At 43.0% G+C, this 17960-nt stretch overlaps 1 protein-coding gene across 6 annotated transcripts in view; it reads left to right on the top strand.

The window, feature by feature from the left end:
- The window catches only part of LOC137779656 (C-terminal-binding protein 2-like), a 61511-nt gene extending 44169 nt beyond the window's left edge, over positions 1-17342 (top strand). For 2 of the 6 annotated variants that reach the window (XM_068567757.1, XM_068567758.1), the window contains exons 3-10: positions 4838-4992; positions 8631-8775; positions 9529-9735; positions 11048-11262; positions 12224-12354; positions 12599-12726; positions 12816-12960; positions 14705-17336. In XM_068567757.1, coding sequence (XP_068423858.1) covers positions 4838-4992; positions 8631-8775; positions 9529-9735; positions 11048-11262; positions 12224-12354; positions 12599-12726; positions 12816-12960; positions 14705-14888 — 1310 coding nt within the window. In that variant the 3' untranslated portion in view covers positions 14889-17336. Of the gene's footprint in view, positions 1-3046; positions 3063-4837; positions 4993-8630; positions 8776-9528; positions 9736-11047; positions 11263-12223; positions 12355-12598; positions 12727-12815; positions 12961-13272; positions 13351-14704 lie in introns of all 6 variants that reach the window. The other 4 variants (XM_068567756.1, XM_068567760.1, XM_068567755.1 and 1 more) reach the window with 4 other exon arrangements.
- The last annotated feature ends 618 nt before the right edge of the window (positions 17343-17960 follow it).

The following is a 17960-nucleotide window of genomic DNA, read 5'->3' as shown; positions in this document are numbered from 1 at the left end:
TGTTATTTCTGCTGCTCGCAGGAGTTTACAGCAAATAGGCACTTGAAAAACTTGAAAAACGACTCTGTGGTGCATTTTTGCCCCGCTGAAGAATGAGTCTGGTGTTTTGTCTGGCGTTGGGGCGGGACTCTGTGTTTGGATAAGGAGAGTCCTGGCTTTGCTTTTGTTTCCTTGAGTCCAGGTTCCCGGGTCTGGCTGCCAGGTGGGGAGGCTGGAGAGCTGCTGCCAGACTCCCCAGGCTGGTGCCGACCCAACCGGGGAGGGAGGGAGGGAGGGAGGGAGACATGGAAATAAACAGAGAGATAGTGGCAGGACACATGTTAAGTGGAGTGAATAAGAAGAAGCAGTGGCGATCAGTTTTTTTTTAATAATTAGTAGCTGGACCTCTGGTCTTCAAGTGCTGCCTTGAGGCCGGCCGCTGTGTGATTGGTCTGGGTGGGAGGAGTTCACCCGGGGGTGATTATTGGGATAAGACTCAATTATGTTCTCCCTTTTGGGCTCCTTGACTTGCCCAGTTTATTAATCCATACCTAGCCATCTGAGATGAAGGCTGTAGGATGTAATGGTTTGTTTTATCCTTTTTTGTATTACAAAAAGACTTGTAAATAATATTTTTGTAATCATCTAATGAAAATGTGCCTGATTCTCTTTCAGTTAATCATCTTAAATCAACAGACATAAGGTCACTGTTGTGAGTTATATTACTACTTATATTTAACATCAAGAGATGACATTATTTCACTCGTCTGCAGCTGCGAAATCATTCTAAGGCGCTGTAATAAGCCTAGAGGACCAATAGTGTCCAAGTGGTAATCAACACTAAGTTAACAGAAGCCTGGAGTAACAGAATATGACACAGCAAGGCCGTGTAATATTACTATAATATTAGTACCAGAACTGATAATGTGTGCCAATAGTTTACAACAAAGTAATTCTGTAATAATCTGTACAAATATATTATTCCAAACCATTCGATGTGAAAATAGCTGAATTAGTCACATTTTGACAGTTTTATCTGAAAGAAAAGCTGCAGTAAACATCAGCATGTTATTTTTCCTTTTGCCATAAAGATCAGTAAAATATTCTTAATAAATGTCAGTCCGTAAAAAATGGGTTTGAAGAAGTGATTTAAAAGAGCGTACAGATGCTGAGAGCCTTTTCTCCTCAGGCAGGTCCTTCCAAAGGGGTCCTGATGCTAAATCACGGCCGCCTTTAGTCTTCAGTGAGAAGCCGAGCTGCTCTGAACTAGTTGGAGGCGAGAGAGTGACTTGTGATGAGGAGGGACTTGCACGAGTCAAGTCTTGAACACTGCTTCTTTGCTTCTGAGGAGTATCAGTACCAGAAGAGTGGCAGGAGACAAAAGATTACGTTTAATTGCCGTCAAATGTGCGTCTCGATATAGCTTGGGATACGAGGCATTAGCGGGCCGATGCGTTCGTTTCCGATTTGTGATCTCTGTTGATGAGCACCTGCTTCAGACGGCATCCTACAGGCCGACGACGGCCTCATTTTTAGGTAACATTTCCCTCCTGATGGTCCGGTGAGCGCTTGTCACTGATTGGTTTAAGCGCTGCCTGGACTGGCAGGAAGAAAAACAAAGCGTAGCGTACTTCTGACAGCACGAGACTAGAGACTAAAGCCTCATTAACTTTGACGTGACTGTTCCAGTGGGGGGATGGTGATAAGAGGCCGATACAGAGACTCAGCCAACAACACCTTCCCGGCAGAATGTTTGTTTATTTCTTTTTGAATACACATTACGACTGTCCGAGCAGTTTATTGTTTGTCTAAGCCTGTCCAAAAGCATAATAAACATACAGTCATCTGGAGTTTTTTTTCTCATTCTTTATGTATGAAACCAAAGAGCTTATTTAAATCACTGGCCAGGTATCGGAGTCATTAGGCCTCTCATTAACAGCCTTGTTAGGCCTTAATTATCCACAGATTAATCATGTGTTAAATGCAGAGCCACGTTCTGCCTTGTTAGGCTGTAGAAAGGCTATTAGCCACTAGGAAATAATTAATCAACAGCAGTTTGACCTACATCCTACAAGTGACGCTACTTTTTTTTCTTCTTCTTCCACCAGCAGCTTCTTGCTCATGACTGTGTGTAAAATATAAGCAAGTGAATCTGTGACGGCTGCTTTTTTTTTTTGTCCTTTTCATCCCGGGGCGTGTGTTTTGTTTGTGTTGTCATGTGTGCCGCGTCTGTTGGAGTAGCGCTGCGTTTCCTTGTCTGTGTGTGTGTGTGTGTGTGTGTGTGTGTGTGTGTGTGTGTGTGACTGAAAGATGATTGAAGTATTTTCTTGCTCAGCCAGTCTGCACTGTGATAATGAACTCTGCGGGAGTGTGCTGGGGTGGCAGAGAGAGAGCCGTGGAGCCACAGGTGTGTGTCCCCCCCTCCTCTGGCTAACACACACACACACACACACACACACACACACACACACACACACACACACACACACACACACACACCGTGAGTCCTTCCAGTGAGAATAATGCATGCATTCATCTTTATACAAGGAAGAGAAGGATGGAGGTCACTTCTTTTTTTTTAATACATTTTTTATGTGTCATTCTCATCTTTTATGCTATTTGAGCTTTTATCAAGCACCGCTTTTATTATGGGCTCTGCACAATAGTAATGTTGTAAATGACTGGACTGGAATGAAATATAATTTCAACACAATCCTTTATCTCTAAAGCCTGGTAATAAGTGGTCCCCAAAGCAGTTATAAAAACCCTCAACTCAAATTCCACACACAACGAGACACTAAACTAAGCACGAAATAAAAGTGAAGCAATAATATCATAACTCTACATGCCATCTCTGCCTGATGTAAAGTCTCGCCTCTTGAGATGTCTGAATTTGGTTCACCTTCCTCTTTGGTTTCCAGAGAGCGACAGGGAGAACACCGGCACTTATTAAAGGAATTAACCCTGAATAAATGCAGCTTGTATGTCAGCTTGTCAAAGCTGTGATATTAATGATATGCTGCTCAGGTCCTTTTTTTAAATTAATCCCCTGTTTCCATTTCTCTGTGATGGCTCGAGCGCAGGTGGTTATTCCTTACGCCGTGCGTGTGTGTTTGCATGTGCGTAAAGGCATCAAACTGCATCATTTACTGCCTGTTTTTTTCAGCATCCTTTAAGCGCTGCATATCTCCGAAAATGGGGCACCACAGAGATGTATGTAGACCTGTTAAAGGAACAATAAGAGTCTCCACTTTGGATCAGTTGCATCTAGAATCTTTTCTAAAATGGACAAGTTTTCTCTCTATAAGCTAAAAGGAACACACAACTGTTTTTGATTATTATTTCTTTTGACAGTGTCCTGTCAATCATAAACATGAACGTGGCATCACATTTACATTCCAATGTTTACTCTTTTTTTTTTTTTTTTTTACAACTAAGAGTTGAATTTTGCAAACCGGTGAAATAGCCGAAACTCTTCTGACTTTGGCCGAATCCTTTGCATTCATGTATCTCCTCGTTCACAGCAACGAGCTGATGGAGAAAATAGGTTTTTTTTTAGGGCCTTTTAAATTAAAAACCAGCTCCCGAAAATACCAGTCCAGAGTTGCTTCTCCCTGTAACTCAGAGCATCGTTGCAGCATTTCTGATTAACCGTGCGGAGCCGTAAACACGCCTGCTGCTGCAGAGTTGAAGCCCGGTTAGCTCAAACGCTGCTGTATTTATGTTTTCCGTTGTATATACATACTGTCTGTACATATGTTAGCATGTTGGGACGTGTAGGTCACAAACGCCGTCTCCTTGCTTCCCAAAAGGAGTTAGAGAGACAGACATGGAGCGAGCAGGCTTTTGGATACCCTCTCCAGCAGCGCAGATGTCACTAAATAAAATATTTCATAATCCTGCCCAAATCCTCTAATCACCATGACAACAGGCAGCAGGGAGCCAGAGAGTGGTGGTGCGTGGACCCCCCCTCCTCCTCCTCCTGTCTCCTTTTCCTCTTTTTTTTTTGTGTGGAATTTGGGTCCACGCTGTGACATTTTCTCCTTAATATTAATCTTTACACTACTTAAAGGAAACATCTCATTGATTTTGAAATAATTGGCAGATTCCGTCACGACTTCCTCATTACTCGCGTGTTTCGAGTTTTCCAGCAGTGTTTTGGGGCAATTGTCTCCCTAGAGGACAATCATATCATAACTCTACAGCATGTGAGGACACGGATAGAAAGTCAAAACACTTATTACCCCGAGAGGACCGACCTGGAGTCCGCCACAAGTTTGAATTTAATTGATGAAAACCTGCTAATCTTTTGTGTGTGTGTGTGTCGGAACGAGTGTCTGAAGGGTGTAAACTGTGCAGGAGGTGCAGAGACGCACGCACTTAAGGCCTGCCGGCGTCTCAACGGTGATAGGATAATGGAGGTGATGACCTCATGGGGTGAAAGGACCTGTTGCCTGGTAACAGTGTGGCTAACAGCGAGAGAGGGGGGTATTCAGATCACCAGTAATGTCTGTGTGTGTGTGTGTATGTGTGTATGTGTGTTATATCGACCAGTGTTGCAAGGTATGACAATGTTCGTGGTTTAAAGAGAACTGTGTGTGTGTGTGTGTGTGTGTGTGTGTGTCCGTGTGTCCGTGTGTGTGCGTGTTAATGGTTTAGCATTACACAGGCCAAACACACAGTCACGATCTGTGTAAACACCTCCTGGATGCGTTGCCTACATTTTACTGCTTCTTTTGTGTGTGTGTGTGTGTGTGTGTGTGTGTGTGTGTGCGTGCGTGCGTGTGTGCGTGTGTGTGCGTGTGCGTGCCAGACATAAATAATTAACTCCCTCTTTTCTCTTCCTGTCGGTCTGCAGGTATTCGGCCCCAGATTATGAATGGGCCTATGCACCCGCGCCCCCTGGTGGCGCTGCTGGATGGGCGCGACTGCACGGTGGAGATGCCCATCCTCAAAGATCTGGCCACGGTGGCTTTCTGTGACGCTCAGTCCACACAGGAGATCCATGAAAAGGTAGTGAAACAACTTCATGTCCCCTTTTCATTTGTAGTTTTTAGAGAATGCAGCGTTCCATTCTTATAATAACATGATTTAATTGCCTGTTTAGTTTTACCTGCATCAATAGAATCTGTATTATTAACCTTTTAGAAAAAAATGAACTGCCATTCAGGCTCTCAAAGCCGTGTCCAAAGTCTTTATTTATTTTTTTTCTTAAAGGTTCCCTATTCATGAGCTATTTTTAGCAGCAGCCTTTTCCGTGTATGTAATTACCTTTATTTGTTCTGGTCGATTTGCCTTAAATTTGTTTCTTTTTTGTTGCATACTGTAGGAATTAAGTTTAGAGTGGATATGTTTCTTATCTACGTCATTCAAATAAAAAGGGAGGAGAAAAAAAAAGAATAATTATAATAATGTTGTGTCAGGTGGAGGAGCAGTAACAAGCAGCGTCGCATATTGGACAAACCATTTGAATCATATCATGTTTTGTAATATTTCGACGGTCGTATCCTTTTGTTATTTTCGTCTTGATGTTTTAATATTAGGAAACGCACATCTAGAAAAAAATCAAGAAAATGCATAGAATGAAATAGAACTATGATAAGCAAATGAATTAAAGTCTAAATGCAGTTAAATCATAAGCTACGTCATAAATATGTCTTTGAATGTGACTCACAGGAAGTGAGGCATTGTTTAAAAGTTGAATATTCAGTGCATATATCATATATCATATAGTACTCTGAAGTAACATGTTGCTTTCTGGAACAACAGTAGCAGTAGCAGTGGTGGCAGTAACTACAGGAAGCACACACACACACACACACACACACACACACACACGTACAGACTGTGATCTGGACGTAATATGAACGTTGAGTGTGATTCTTGAATAATTGGCCTTCAGTTGAGTGCAGAAGAATCATCTCTTTCCTCCTTCCGCATCTCCTCCTCTGTAATGTTTTAACGATAGTTCAGCCCACTGGCTTGTTCCACTCTCCCAGTTCAACTATAATGGTTTCATCACTGGCTCTAATCCCACTGGGTGCTGAAGTGCTGCTTTGTTAAATAAGGAGGCGGAGGCTGGTAATAGAAATGCAGTATAATTGTTCTGAGCCGGAGTGGGTGAAACATTTGTCTTATTTTACTGCATATACACTGGAGCAAGTCGGGAGCTATTTTACAATCCAAGCTGGAGGGTTTGAGTCTTTACACTCGAAGAGACAACAGGAAGGCTTCCACTTTATGTTATCTGCGTTTCAGTGACAACGCCATCTTGAACTAAGTTCTCAAAATTGTCGTTTTGAATCCAACCTAACACCTAACCTAACATAATTAATTTAAAGGTTAAATAGAATAAATGAGTTTTTCTTCATATTACTTATGTATGTACGGACACACACACACACACACACACACACACACACACACACACACACACGCACACACGCACGCACACACAAGCGAACTCTGTCCAGTAAGATGCTCTCAGAGTGAATACATTACACATACTGAGGACCCATCTGGGAGAATAGATGTTGGCAGCATTCCCACTACTATAACTGCACAGCAGAGGGTACAGATGGGGCACTCTACACACACACACACACACACACACACACACACACACACACACACACACACACACACACACATTTAAACACTTGCCAAAAACCTCACTGCAAGTTTCAGTAGGGAGGCACTGTTCACACACACGTGGATAAACAGACTCACACACCAAGCAAGCAAACCAAAGCAAACTTGCTGTCTTTTTGCATGCGCTGCCTGGGAGTGAGCAGACGCAGCGATTAAGGAATCTGTCACTCAGAAATCGGTATATTGTTTTACTTGTGCTCTCAAAGGGCAAACTGCAAGCCAGTGGTGACCTGCACACACGTCGTGGCCCCTGTGGAGTTAACCCGGGACCCCAGCTGCTTTGTAATAAATGACTTCTACGAACCGATATATCAGTCAACGCCCTTGGACAGACGCCGAAGACTTTCCGAAAGATACAAACCTGGAGATATGTCGACGTCGCTGTCTCAATAAACCACTGTTCTCATGCAGCGCTACTGTACGAGCGCGAAGTGAAAGTGCACTAAAAAGCTCGACCGCAGTTGAGGATTAGAAGAAAATGACGAAACGCAACATCAATCGGGAGGAAATATTGCGAGAGAAATGGCACATATCAGTACTTTGTCAAACAGCAGTGGCATGTAGTTTTGTTGCATTTTTTTGGGCCTTTTTTTTTGAGAGATGACAGTGTAGCAGGGGACAGGAAACACTAAGAGAGAGAGAATGGGGGCGTGGCACTAAATGATGGTCCTCAGCTGGAATTGACCCGGAGACTTTGCGATTATGCAGTGTGGGCATTATCTGTGCTCTGTGTTTTAAATCATCTTACATTCATGAGTAGTACAACAAATTATGGTAGTTTATGATGATGGCTCATGACGTTCATGTCTGCATTGTTGTCCTTGCATCCCTTCGCCGCTCAGAATTTGGAAAACCATACGCGGAGGAAGGACAACAGGCGTTTAATACAAATATTTTGGAAGAGAAGATTGATACTATTTGCGCGAAGAATGAAGCTGGAGTACGCAGGCGGTTAGCTTAGCATAAGGACAGGAAACTGTGGGAAACAAACTGAAAAATATGCCTCCCAACAACTATAACTCTCCCTATTTTATAGTTGATTTTATACATTCACGCTAAGTAACTTCCTCTTAAACCTTACACAAATGAATCTCCGCGCTCAAGTGTTTCTGTGAAGCTTCGGTAAACGTTCCATCACGCAGGCTGAGAATAAGTGCAGTTTGCTGCCTCCGTCGAGAGCTTCATGTGCTTTGCAATATTCATGATCCCTTGCTGTAGGTAGCAGCCTTGTACGGAGCGATGCAAAGGTTCACATGCCAGCTCGCACTGTCGACGAGTTATTTCACTAATTAACACAACACAAGAACACATTTTCTCACTTTTTCCACTCCGCGTAAACTTGCTGCTCTCGGCTCGTATTCCTGTTGCTTAACAGTTGGCTGTGATTCGCTCTCATTTTCCAGCATCGTCTCCAGCATAGCCTGCTGCTGGGCTCAAGTAATGAGATTAATGCATGAGGAGAGCTTTAACCTTGAATTAAGCATCCCGCTCTCACTACAGCTCCGAATTGTTGCATGGAAAGCTCATCTGTCTGGTTTAGGTCAATCCAGTAAGCGGGTTGCGAATTTCAACTTTCTTTGCCGCCCGTAGCTTGCTGCAGCTACTTGCTTTCTGGCTTCTTCAGCAGCTGTCAGTCTACTTTATGGCCCGCTTCCACTTCAACCTTGTTTGCGTATAGTTTGAATTAATGGATTGTGACAAAAAGCAGCTTTGGCGAGCAGTCATTTTATACACACAGACACGCGCTCATATTTTAGTGCACGCATAAACAATCAATTTGCATTTAGATGAAGAAAAGCCGACGTGAGCGTCGACGAGCGGCGGAATGGGAGGCAGTGAAAGCTCTCTTCTTCAAGTTTCTCATTCGTAATGTGGGGGGAAAACCGATGAATGCAGATTTTCCATCTCTAATGGCTGTAATGATGGTTGAGGGACTACTGATGTAATAAGACAGCGGTGACGATGCCCCCCCCCCCCCCCCCCTCCCTACTGTCCCCCAGGTGCTGAACGAGGCGGTAGGGGCCATGATGTACCACACCATCACCCTGACTAGAGAGGACTTGGAGAAGTTCAAGGCGCTGCGCATCGTCATCCGCATCGGCAGCGGCTACGACAACATCGACATCAAGGCCGCCGGGGAGCTCGGTGAGACGGAGGCAGACAAAAGAGGGGGAAGATAGATATGAAAAGTGAGGTAGACAGTAATCATATGCCGAGAATAATGAACAAGGTTAGGTCCTATCCGCCCATATGGCTCATCGCTCACTACCGCATGGGAAAGAAGTGAAGAATAAATCAACAAAAATAATGCATTATGGATAAGGATAGTGCACGTTTGGACGGGGGCCAAACCAAACTCTGCTCGCTTTATTGACTTAACATAAATAACACATGTAACAGGAATTATTACATACTGTTAACAGAATATGTGATGCTGATTGCATATGCAGAGCAGATGCTCCAACTGGTATGAAAACTCTTCCTGATATTCCCATTTGGCCCCTTCGGCATATGTTTGGTATGAGAGCAGGATTTAGTGTGATATCCTAATTATTGTCGTTTGTGGTAATACATCTTGGTGTGCTGACATGGATTCTATGAGAAATCTACTTTTCATGGGCATAATTAGCAGTTATAATTATCCTCTTATCCTTCACAGTTTTGTTTTATACACAGTGCTTTTTTATTATTTTTTAGAGGGTCATAAAGAAAAGAAATTCCCTGCCAATTATTTTGTGAATTATAAACTACAGATGAATCTCTCTCAAAACAGCTCCAGTAATTTCCACCAACTATTATAACTATTAAATCTGTGAAGCAATTATGTTGCTTGTCATTTGAAAGATCTATGTATATCAGTGTTTCTTCATTATTCTCCTGCAATCTGACCTTTTCCAGGCATCGCGGTGTGTAATATTCCTTCGGCGGCTGTAGAAGAGACGGCAGACTCAACACTTTGTCACATCCTCAACCTGTACCGGCGAAACACCTGGCTGTACCAGGCTCTCCGGGAGGGCACGCGGGTCCAGAGCGTGGAGCAGATCCGGGAGGTGGCGTCGGGGGCAGCCAGGATCCGAGGCGAGACGCTCGGCCTCATCGGATTTGGTGAGCGCCGTCTTTCTTTTAAGCGCCGGATTCTTTCTTTAAGTGGTTCAACTGTGGGGCGCGACCCTCTAGTGGGGCGTGGAGGTATTACAGGTGGCACTCCCCCTCGCAAGAGGGCGAGGGGGAGTGCAGATTCTTTAAAAAAAAATTTGCGGGGGAATTATTCTCTGCATTTTACACATCCTTAGTAATTAAGGAGCTTTGTGCTGCTGTGAAGCTCTGGGGCTTCAGTGTCTTGCTCAAGGACACTTCTACATGAAACTATGGGGAGAAAACAGGGACCCAACCGGCTTCCTTGGTAATCTTTTTGGAAAATATTTGTTATTTTTTGCACATATCTCATTTTATTTGCATTGTTTTAACAAAGGCGAGTGCACATGTTATTAGTTTTTGTCAGATTGAGCAATCTGGTTTACTTGGGATTTAAATTTTCTTTAATCTATGAATTAAAAAAGCACGGAATGGAGGAGTCTCAAAAAGTTGGTCCATTTTGTTCCAATGTTGTTGAGGCGGTCGGGCCCGAACATTTGGCTTCCTCCAAAGTGGGGCGTGACAGAAAAGGTTTTGAGAACCACTGCTTTAAGTCCACAGCAACCGTACGGAGTCAGTAGCTGTACTTCTGACACGGCCTGCAGGGACGGCGTCTCCACAGATGAAAACATACCTGATGTTACCATTCCACTTTGTGAGATGAAATGTTCTTCAATGGACTTCCCTTTCTTCAAGGCAGCGCTTCGATTCGTGCTATCAGATAGAAGTGCTGATCATCCCTTTATTGTGTTTTTACTGTGTTTCCAGGTTGTCAGTTTGGTTAACCCAGTTTACTTTCATTTTACTTTTTTGGAACTCATCAGGGCTACGAAATACTAATTTCTTTTCTGAGTGATCTACCAACCTGCTGGCAGCTCTGCCAGCCGGACACAGGCCCGCTGATGCTTCAGCTCATATGCTCAAATGTTGTTCAGTTGGTGAAGGCTGAAGTTATTGTAGTGGGTTAGCATGCTAACATTTGCTAACTAGAATGAAAATCAAAGAAAAAAAGTTAGTTTTTTTTGTGTATTTGGTTAAAATAATTAGATAAATACAAATTTGAATATGATGTTGATTTTTTTTTTTTGATGAGTGAATAATCTAAATAACTAATACATTAATAAATGAATCCTTTCAGTGGTAGCAGTGATACACACGTTTTAGTGAGCACACTTGATTTCTTTTGTGTTCACTAAAACACGAGTGGCATTTAAAACGCACGATCCTAAAACCTGAATCCTCTCTTAGTCCGTGTCTTCTTCTCCTCTTGTGCTGCCTGCAGGGCGCTCAGGCCAGGCGGTGGCGATGCGGGCCAAGGCGTTCGGCTTCAACGTGCTCTTCTACGACCCCTACCTCCAGGACGGCTTGGAGCGCTCGCTGGGCGTCCAGCGAGTCTACACGCTGCAGGACCTGCTCTACCAGAGCGACTGCGTCTCCCTGCACTGCAACCTGAACGAACACAACCACCACCTCATCAACGACTTCACCATCAAACAGGTTGGGCGCCTCGCATTGGTCAAGAAGCTGACGGAACCGGCAACTTATCAAAAAAAAAAAGTGATGAACCTTGATTGGCAGAAGCTCTTCCTCATTATCCTCCAAAGGCGAGCTGCACAGTCTCTTCAAGGGGACAATAATTCACGGATATATACCGCTAGCATCCCCTGCCTGCTAGCGCTCCTTTGCTGGCAACTCCCAATACTAGGCTGTTTGAATAACCTTTCAATGAGGAGTAAGATAGTCTAAAGACACACACATGCAAAGGAACACAGGTGCATCTTTTTGTGTTACTGTCTGTAATGCCAATTTGTTGACGATGTAATGTAACAGAGCAGGATATGTTCATGCCGCACACCACACTTATTGCGAGTTGCCAACCAAGCAGTCAGCGGGCATGCAAGGTAACCAGCCGTGACGATTCAGCAGTCAAAGTAACCACAACGTGCACTTTTAGCCCCAATGTAATGGGGTTTTTTTACGCTTTGAGTACCCTTAATATGTTAAACGAAAGGAACGCTCTTGAGTAATCCTCTTCTCCTGATCACTGCTGCCACCTGGAGGACATATATTTTTACTACTGGCTGTGTTCAATTAATTGGGTTTAATAACTATTTGACGCATTGACAGCTGCATCCAAACAGAGTATGTTTCCAAAATATCTTAAAGTTGAGAAAATCAAGTTGAAGACAACGTATGCTCGTCTCCATCATACATTTCATGCTAGTTTTATTGTATATCCTGAACAAGAGCTTCTGTGCAAATTAAGGGAGTGTCATTTAAATGCCGCCTTTCTTTGAAAGGCTTTTTGTTGCCTCGTCCGTTCTTTATTTGAAGAGCACTGCATGTAAAAGGTTTCGAGCCGATGGCAACACCTCTGGGGGCTGCGATCTCAAAGCCACTCATGTTGATATTGCTGAAATTATTATGGAGGGAATGAAATGTCGCGCCGTGTCTGCAGATGCGTCAAGGTGCTTTCCTGGTCAACTCAGCGCGGGGAGGTCTGGTGGATGAGAAAGCTCTGGCTCAGGCCCTGAAGGAAGGCCGGATAAGGGGGGCTGCGTTGGACGTCCACGAGTCGGAGCCTTTCAGGTGTTTATTGTCACATATTTAGATTCCAACGGCCTCTGTTCATTGATTCAACTCACTGTTTAAAAATGGCGAATGACGAGAATCTGAAATATGGATGAGGACGATAGTAAATGCTAATAATAATTGAAGGCAATACGTTGTTAAATCCCAGAGATATCAAGAAAATTGGTTCCAAAAAGTTTTTCCTCTCGCTCCTCTTAATGACGTTGTTTTTCTTTTCCGTCATTCGTCTTCTGTTGAACAGTTTTTCCCAAGGCCCACTGAAAGACGCCCCCAACTTGATCTGCACGCCCCACACCGCCTGGTACAGCGAGCAGGCATCACTGGAGATGAGAGAGGCCGCCGCCACAGAAATCCGCAGAGCCATCACTGGTACGGAGACGTCACCGAGTACACTCCCCGCACTCGGAGCTCTTTGGTTTCTCTTCTGCTCACCGCCGCTCACTCTCGCCCCGACACAGGCCGTATTCCTGACAGCCTCCGAAACTGCATCAACAAGGAGTTCTTCGTGACCTCCGCCCCGTGGGGAATGATGGAGCAGCAGCAGCAGCAGCAGCAGCAGCAGCAGCCTCAAGTTCACCCCGAGATGAACGGCGCCGCCTACAGGTAGGAGGGGGATGTATGCGAATGAGCCCAGCAGGCTACTGGCATGGCGCAGAGATCACCTGTTTCACATCAACACCTGCAGGAAATGAGGCTTCAGACACGGGGGGAGGGGTTTATCGCCATGTTCACATGATGTATGTTTGCCACAATTCTGACTTTCTTTTCCTGAATATTAGGCCGGGGCCTATTTTTTTTGTGGCGCCGTTATACATAGAAGTTGGCCCAAATGAATTAATCCCTTGTTGAGTTTAGGCTCTTCGTTTCTCAGTCTCTACATTGTCTCAACCAGAATGAACTGCTTCTCTCACACAGCCGAATGAACCAAACCATGGTACAGGCCATAGCAACGGGGGGAATGCAGGACAAATTATATACCTAAATCTCAACCAGGTAAATGAATACGACCACTGCTGGCCCACAGGCCAGCGCAAATGAATAACATCATTAATACAAACTACAAATCCCATTGAAATCTGTAGCCCTTTTTCTGCTTCACACTCACATGTCCTGTAACTGTACCCACTCTACCCAGCATCTCATTAATTCCCCCAACCCCCACCACCTACTCCTCCCAACACCACCACCACCACCACCACCCTGAAACAGAAACACAGATTTTGAAAGAGGTGTTAATACATTTACAGCTACATCTGGAAATCAAGTAAAATAAGTAAGAAGTGTAATCAAAAGAGTGCAGTTACCTTTTTTTTGTGAGAGTAGAGGAAGAGGAAACATAGTTATGTCGTTGAGGGAAAGAAAAAAAAGACAAAACTTTTGTAAAACCCCTCGGCAACAAACCTGTGATATCAGTTGTTTGCTCCCCATTTTGCTTTCAGCTCTCTGCAATAAAGGATCTGTTCACCCAAATTATGAAGAAGGAAAAAACTCACTTCCAGGGAACACTACTTCTGGGAAGAGACGTCGACGATTATGTTGTTTTCATGTATTTTCTCAATATCATGAAACCACTCTTCCTTTTTTCTTGTGCTACGATTAGCAACTTTGGTTGCGAGACTGGAGTGTGAGACGATTCGTACACACAGATTGTTTCACAAGGAGCCAATAAGCCAATAAAAAGAAAAGCTAAATCATCGTCTGACAATAGCCAAATTTACCGAAACAATGCAGCATCTGTTGACAGAGAGTACCATGAAACAAACACATGTATAATTGACCTCAATTGTAATGAAATACCATTTGGTAGGAAGTGAGAAAGAAGAGTAATTTGGGTGAATGACCCTTTTAAATCCTCCCCTCCACCAGATTAGACCCTCTAACATGCTCATGTGTTGCCTCCACGCTGCAGTGCTCCTGCCATGTTTAACTTTGCACCATTTCTAAATATTTTCTTTCACTGAGGTGAAGATGCTTTAGTGAGTCTCCTCAAACTAAGTTGTTTGTTTCTCCTAAATGGTTATTTGTCTCCCAATATCATGATGTGCAATTGAATTCAATTGTTCCTATTTCATGTGTTGATTCTGTATTTTTCAATTGGCACTTACTGTTCAAATTCAACTTCAGTAATGATCAGGAGCAAGCGTTAGTTCAGCTGCATGGTGAGTAAAACAGTGGAAGTGATGAATCAGCCGCTGAGCAGCAGCAGCAGCAGCAGCAGCAGCAGCAGCAGCAGACGTTTTCCATGATTTGTGTTTGCCATTTTGGAAATTGCAAATGGTTCCTTTCGGTTCGAGAGCTTTTCTCTGCTCTCTGTCAGGCCCGTTGATCGTCTCCTTTCCTTCTCCAGATTCCCTCCTGGCGTGGTGGGTGTCGCCCCCGGTGGGATTCCCGGACCGATGGAGGGGTTGGTGCCTGGGGGAGGGGCCATCGCCCACACCCTGCCCCCCGGGATCCATCCGTCACAGGCCGCCTCCCCCAACCAACCCTCCAAACACGGTGACCACATGAGAGAGCACATGACTGAGCCGTAGGCCTGCTGATGTAACCGAGCAGGCGGCTACAACCGACGCAGATACACACACAAAAACAACAGCAACTCAACCATCCAAATGTACGCTCGACTTCAGCCATCTGAACCTACCAGCAGACCGCCTGCCGGGCAACGTTTCACACGTTTTCTTTTTGTATGAAACCACGAAGCCCAAGTGAGGACAGCGGATGTTACGATACATACACGAGCTGCCGCACGGAGACGAGACCGACCATCGAACTCATGCGCCGAAGATCTGAGTCCTTTCCTCCCGCATATCTTTTTCTTTTTTTTTTTTTTTTTTTGTTCTACGTTGATTTCAGTGATTCTGTTTTCTTTATTTTGGAGTGAGGCGGATTCCTCCTGACTTCTGGGACATGTTGACATTTCCACGTGCAGGACAGAAATCTGACCCACACTCCTCGGTTGAAAGGAAGAGCTTGAAGAGACAGTGACTTCATAAACAATCCGTCAAGTCTCCGTTCCTCCTCCTCCTCCTCTTCCTCCTCCCTCGTCAATTACACCCATTTCAGCGCAAACATGTCTGTTACTATTTTTTACTTTCCTCTGTTTTTTCCTATATTCTGTGTTTCTGTTTCAAGTGAATACTTGTTTTTCTTTTCTTCAGTGGGTGAAAATGAATGGATGTAAAAGTTATACAGATGTTTAGCAGATAACAAAAATCAGCTGATGACCACAGCAGCGACTGGCGTCTCCGTCAGGAACCTGGACTCCATCATTGCTCATTTCTACTCGTCGTGGTTGGTGGCCCCTGAATGTAGAGACGCAATGCAGAGCAGTAGATCCGCTTTCCAGTTGAAGGGAGGATGTTTCGGCTTATGAGGCACAAATTGCTCTATTAAACCAAAAAATAAATAAAAAAAGACACTGGGTTCGATATTATAAATGAAGTGTGTCACATCAATTAAATATTGCTGTTGTAACTTCTCCAACTCTGCTGAACTGAGGTACCGACAATAAATATTTGTGTTTCCCAAATGTTATCTATTTGCACCCAAAGGACCGACAACGCGGCACATCGCAGCACCAGCGAGCGATTTAGGAAAAAACAAAAAACGGTAACTCTCTTACTGACTCAGGAAAAAAATGATTAGCCTTCAAATACGTCCAAATCGAAACAGAAAGAGGAACAACTGGATTATTGCTTTTCGTGTCTCCGTCTTTCTCCATCGTGACATTTCTTTTATATATCAAATGTACGTTTTTTGATGTTCGAGGTTTTCAGTCCTGTCCGATTTGTATTGCCTTGTTAAATGTTCTTATAATCATAGTCTTACGTGAACGACCCCACCCTCTCCTCTTTATGATTTTCTTCCGCTTTTTGTTTTTCTGCTCTAATAAAACGCCAGCTGTGGCTCTCGGAGGCATCGCGCCCTCTGGGACGCAGCAGCCACATCCATCCCTTCAACCCAATGAAGTTAGCAAGAGACAGCTGCTAGCAGATTGTTTGGTTTTTAGTGTGAGTGTTTGTATTCGTTTCTTGTACAAGGTGAACATATAGCATACAGTGCAGCTGGAAACAATAAATAAAACTTACTGTTCTGATTGATGATTGGCTCCGTGGAACATTTGTGGGATATGATTCTTTTGTTTCTCTTCACATTTTTTTTTTATTATAGTTATTTAAAAGATACTTAGAAATCCTCCACAGGGGTTTTTCAAAGTCAGTTATGTCCCAAAAAATATTTATTGTGCAACAAACAAACAAAAAAAAAGAAAGGATTTTGTCACTTCTATTATTCTTTGTTATTTCTATTTGGTACATAACCCTGCTCTAACTTTTGGAAATACCCATAATTCTTGCTAACAGGAAGTGTTATTTCATAATTCATGCTGAGTTACTCAAGCTCGTTTTTTCTTTTTGCCTATGATTGTTAAAAGTTTGGCAAATTTGCATCATTAAAAGTATGATCATTAGCTATTAGCAGTTCCTGTTTGCAATGTACCCATTAATATACAGACAACCGTCACTGGATAACTTTGATACTGTAGAAATCAAATAAACGTGCTGATTCTGAAACTCTGGAGTAAAAAGATGAGTCTTTTTTTCTGTTATTATAAGCAGATTTATGAACATTTATGGGGATGGACATTGGAGATAATGATATCTTTGGAAAGTGTAAGACATACCAAGTCTTGAAATGTGTGCAGATTTAACAAAGAGGAGAAGAGACACATGTTTTTTTAAACTACAATATCAAACTTACGGTTGTTATTAGGTTATTAGAAAGCCTCACATATGAAAACTCTGAACTGCTCTTGTTATTGCATTGCCAACCTAAAAAACATCAGATGTTATGTTTACAGCTTGTTTGTGTTGCCCCCGAGTGTGGAGCTGCCTCTGTGCAGAACTCAGGCAGACATTATGAATACATAAATAACTCACAATAAACTAATTAAATAATTAAGAATGAAGTGTTGAAATAAATGCAACAATTACTACATTAATGTGCAGGTTCATTGGAAAATCAATAAATCATAACAGGGCTGTGCCCTATCAAAGCTTTAGTTGATTCAAAATATGCCATTTTGCTAAAGTGTATGATATGTTTTACTGATTCTTATGGAACACTAAGATATTTTTCTGACATAGCATATGAGTTTATGACATAATACACTGATGATTTATGGCTACTTTGACTTTCTAATGACATTTTGTGGCATACAATACTGTGACTTACTGATAGAAGTTGATATTTTTACGTCATAAAGCTTTTGTGATATACTATACTACGACGTTTAAAACATTGAACATTCATTTTTACATACTATACAATTACTTATTTGACATTTTAATTACACACCTTAGTTTGACTTATAACTTATACAAATATAGTTTACTTTGCCAGAAAACTAGTTATAAGAAGACAGTTTAATTGGACATTCAAAAAGGGGTTCCTTTATTTTTTCCCGTATTTTGCCTGTTCATTGCGTTACACTCTGTATAGTAAAGTCAGGCCTAAATCCACAAACCATCATAGTCACAACTGCAACTATTGCATAAATACAAAGCAACATACAAGTGATGCTCAAAACATGTGTGACTTGAATG

Source organism: Clinocottus analis, unplaced genomic scaffold (assembly GCF_023055335.1).
Source record: "Clinocottus analis isolate CAN_PGR_092001 unplaced genomic scaffold, fCliAna1.0.p SCAF_8, whole genome shotgun sequence".
Classification (NCBI taxonomy): Eukaryota; Metazoa; Chordata; class Actinopteri; order Perciformes; family Cottidae; genus Clinocottus; species Clinocottus analis.
The sequence above is the reverse complement of the archived record's forward strand: the minus strand, read 5'-3'. Positions and strand labels throughout refer to the sequence as shown.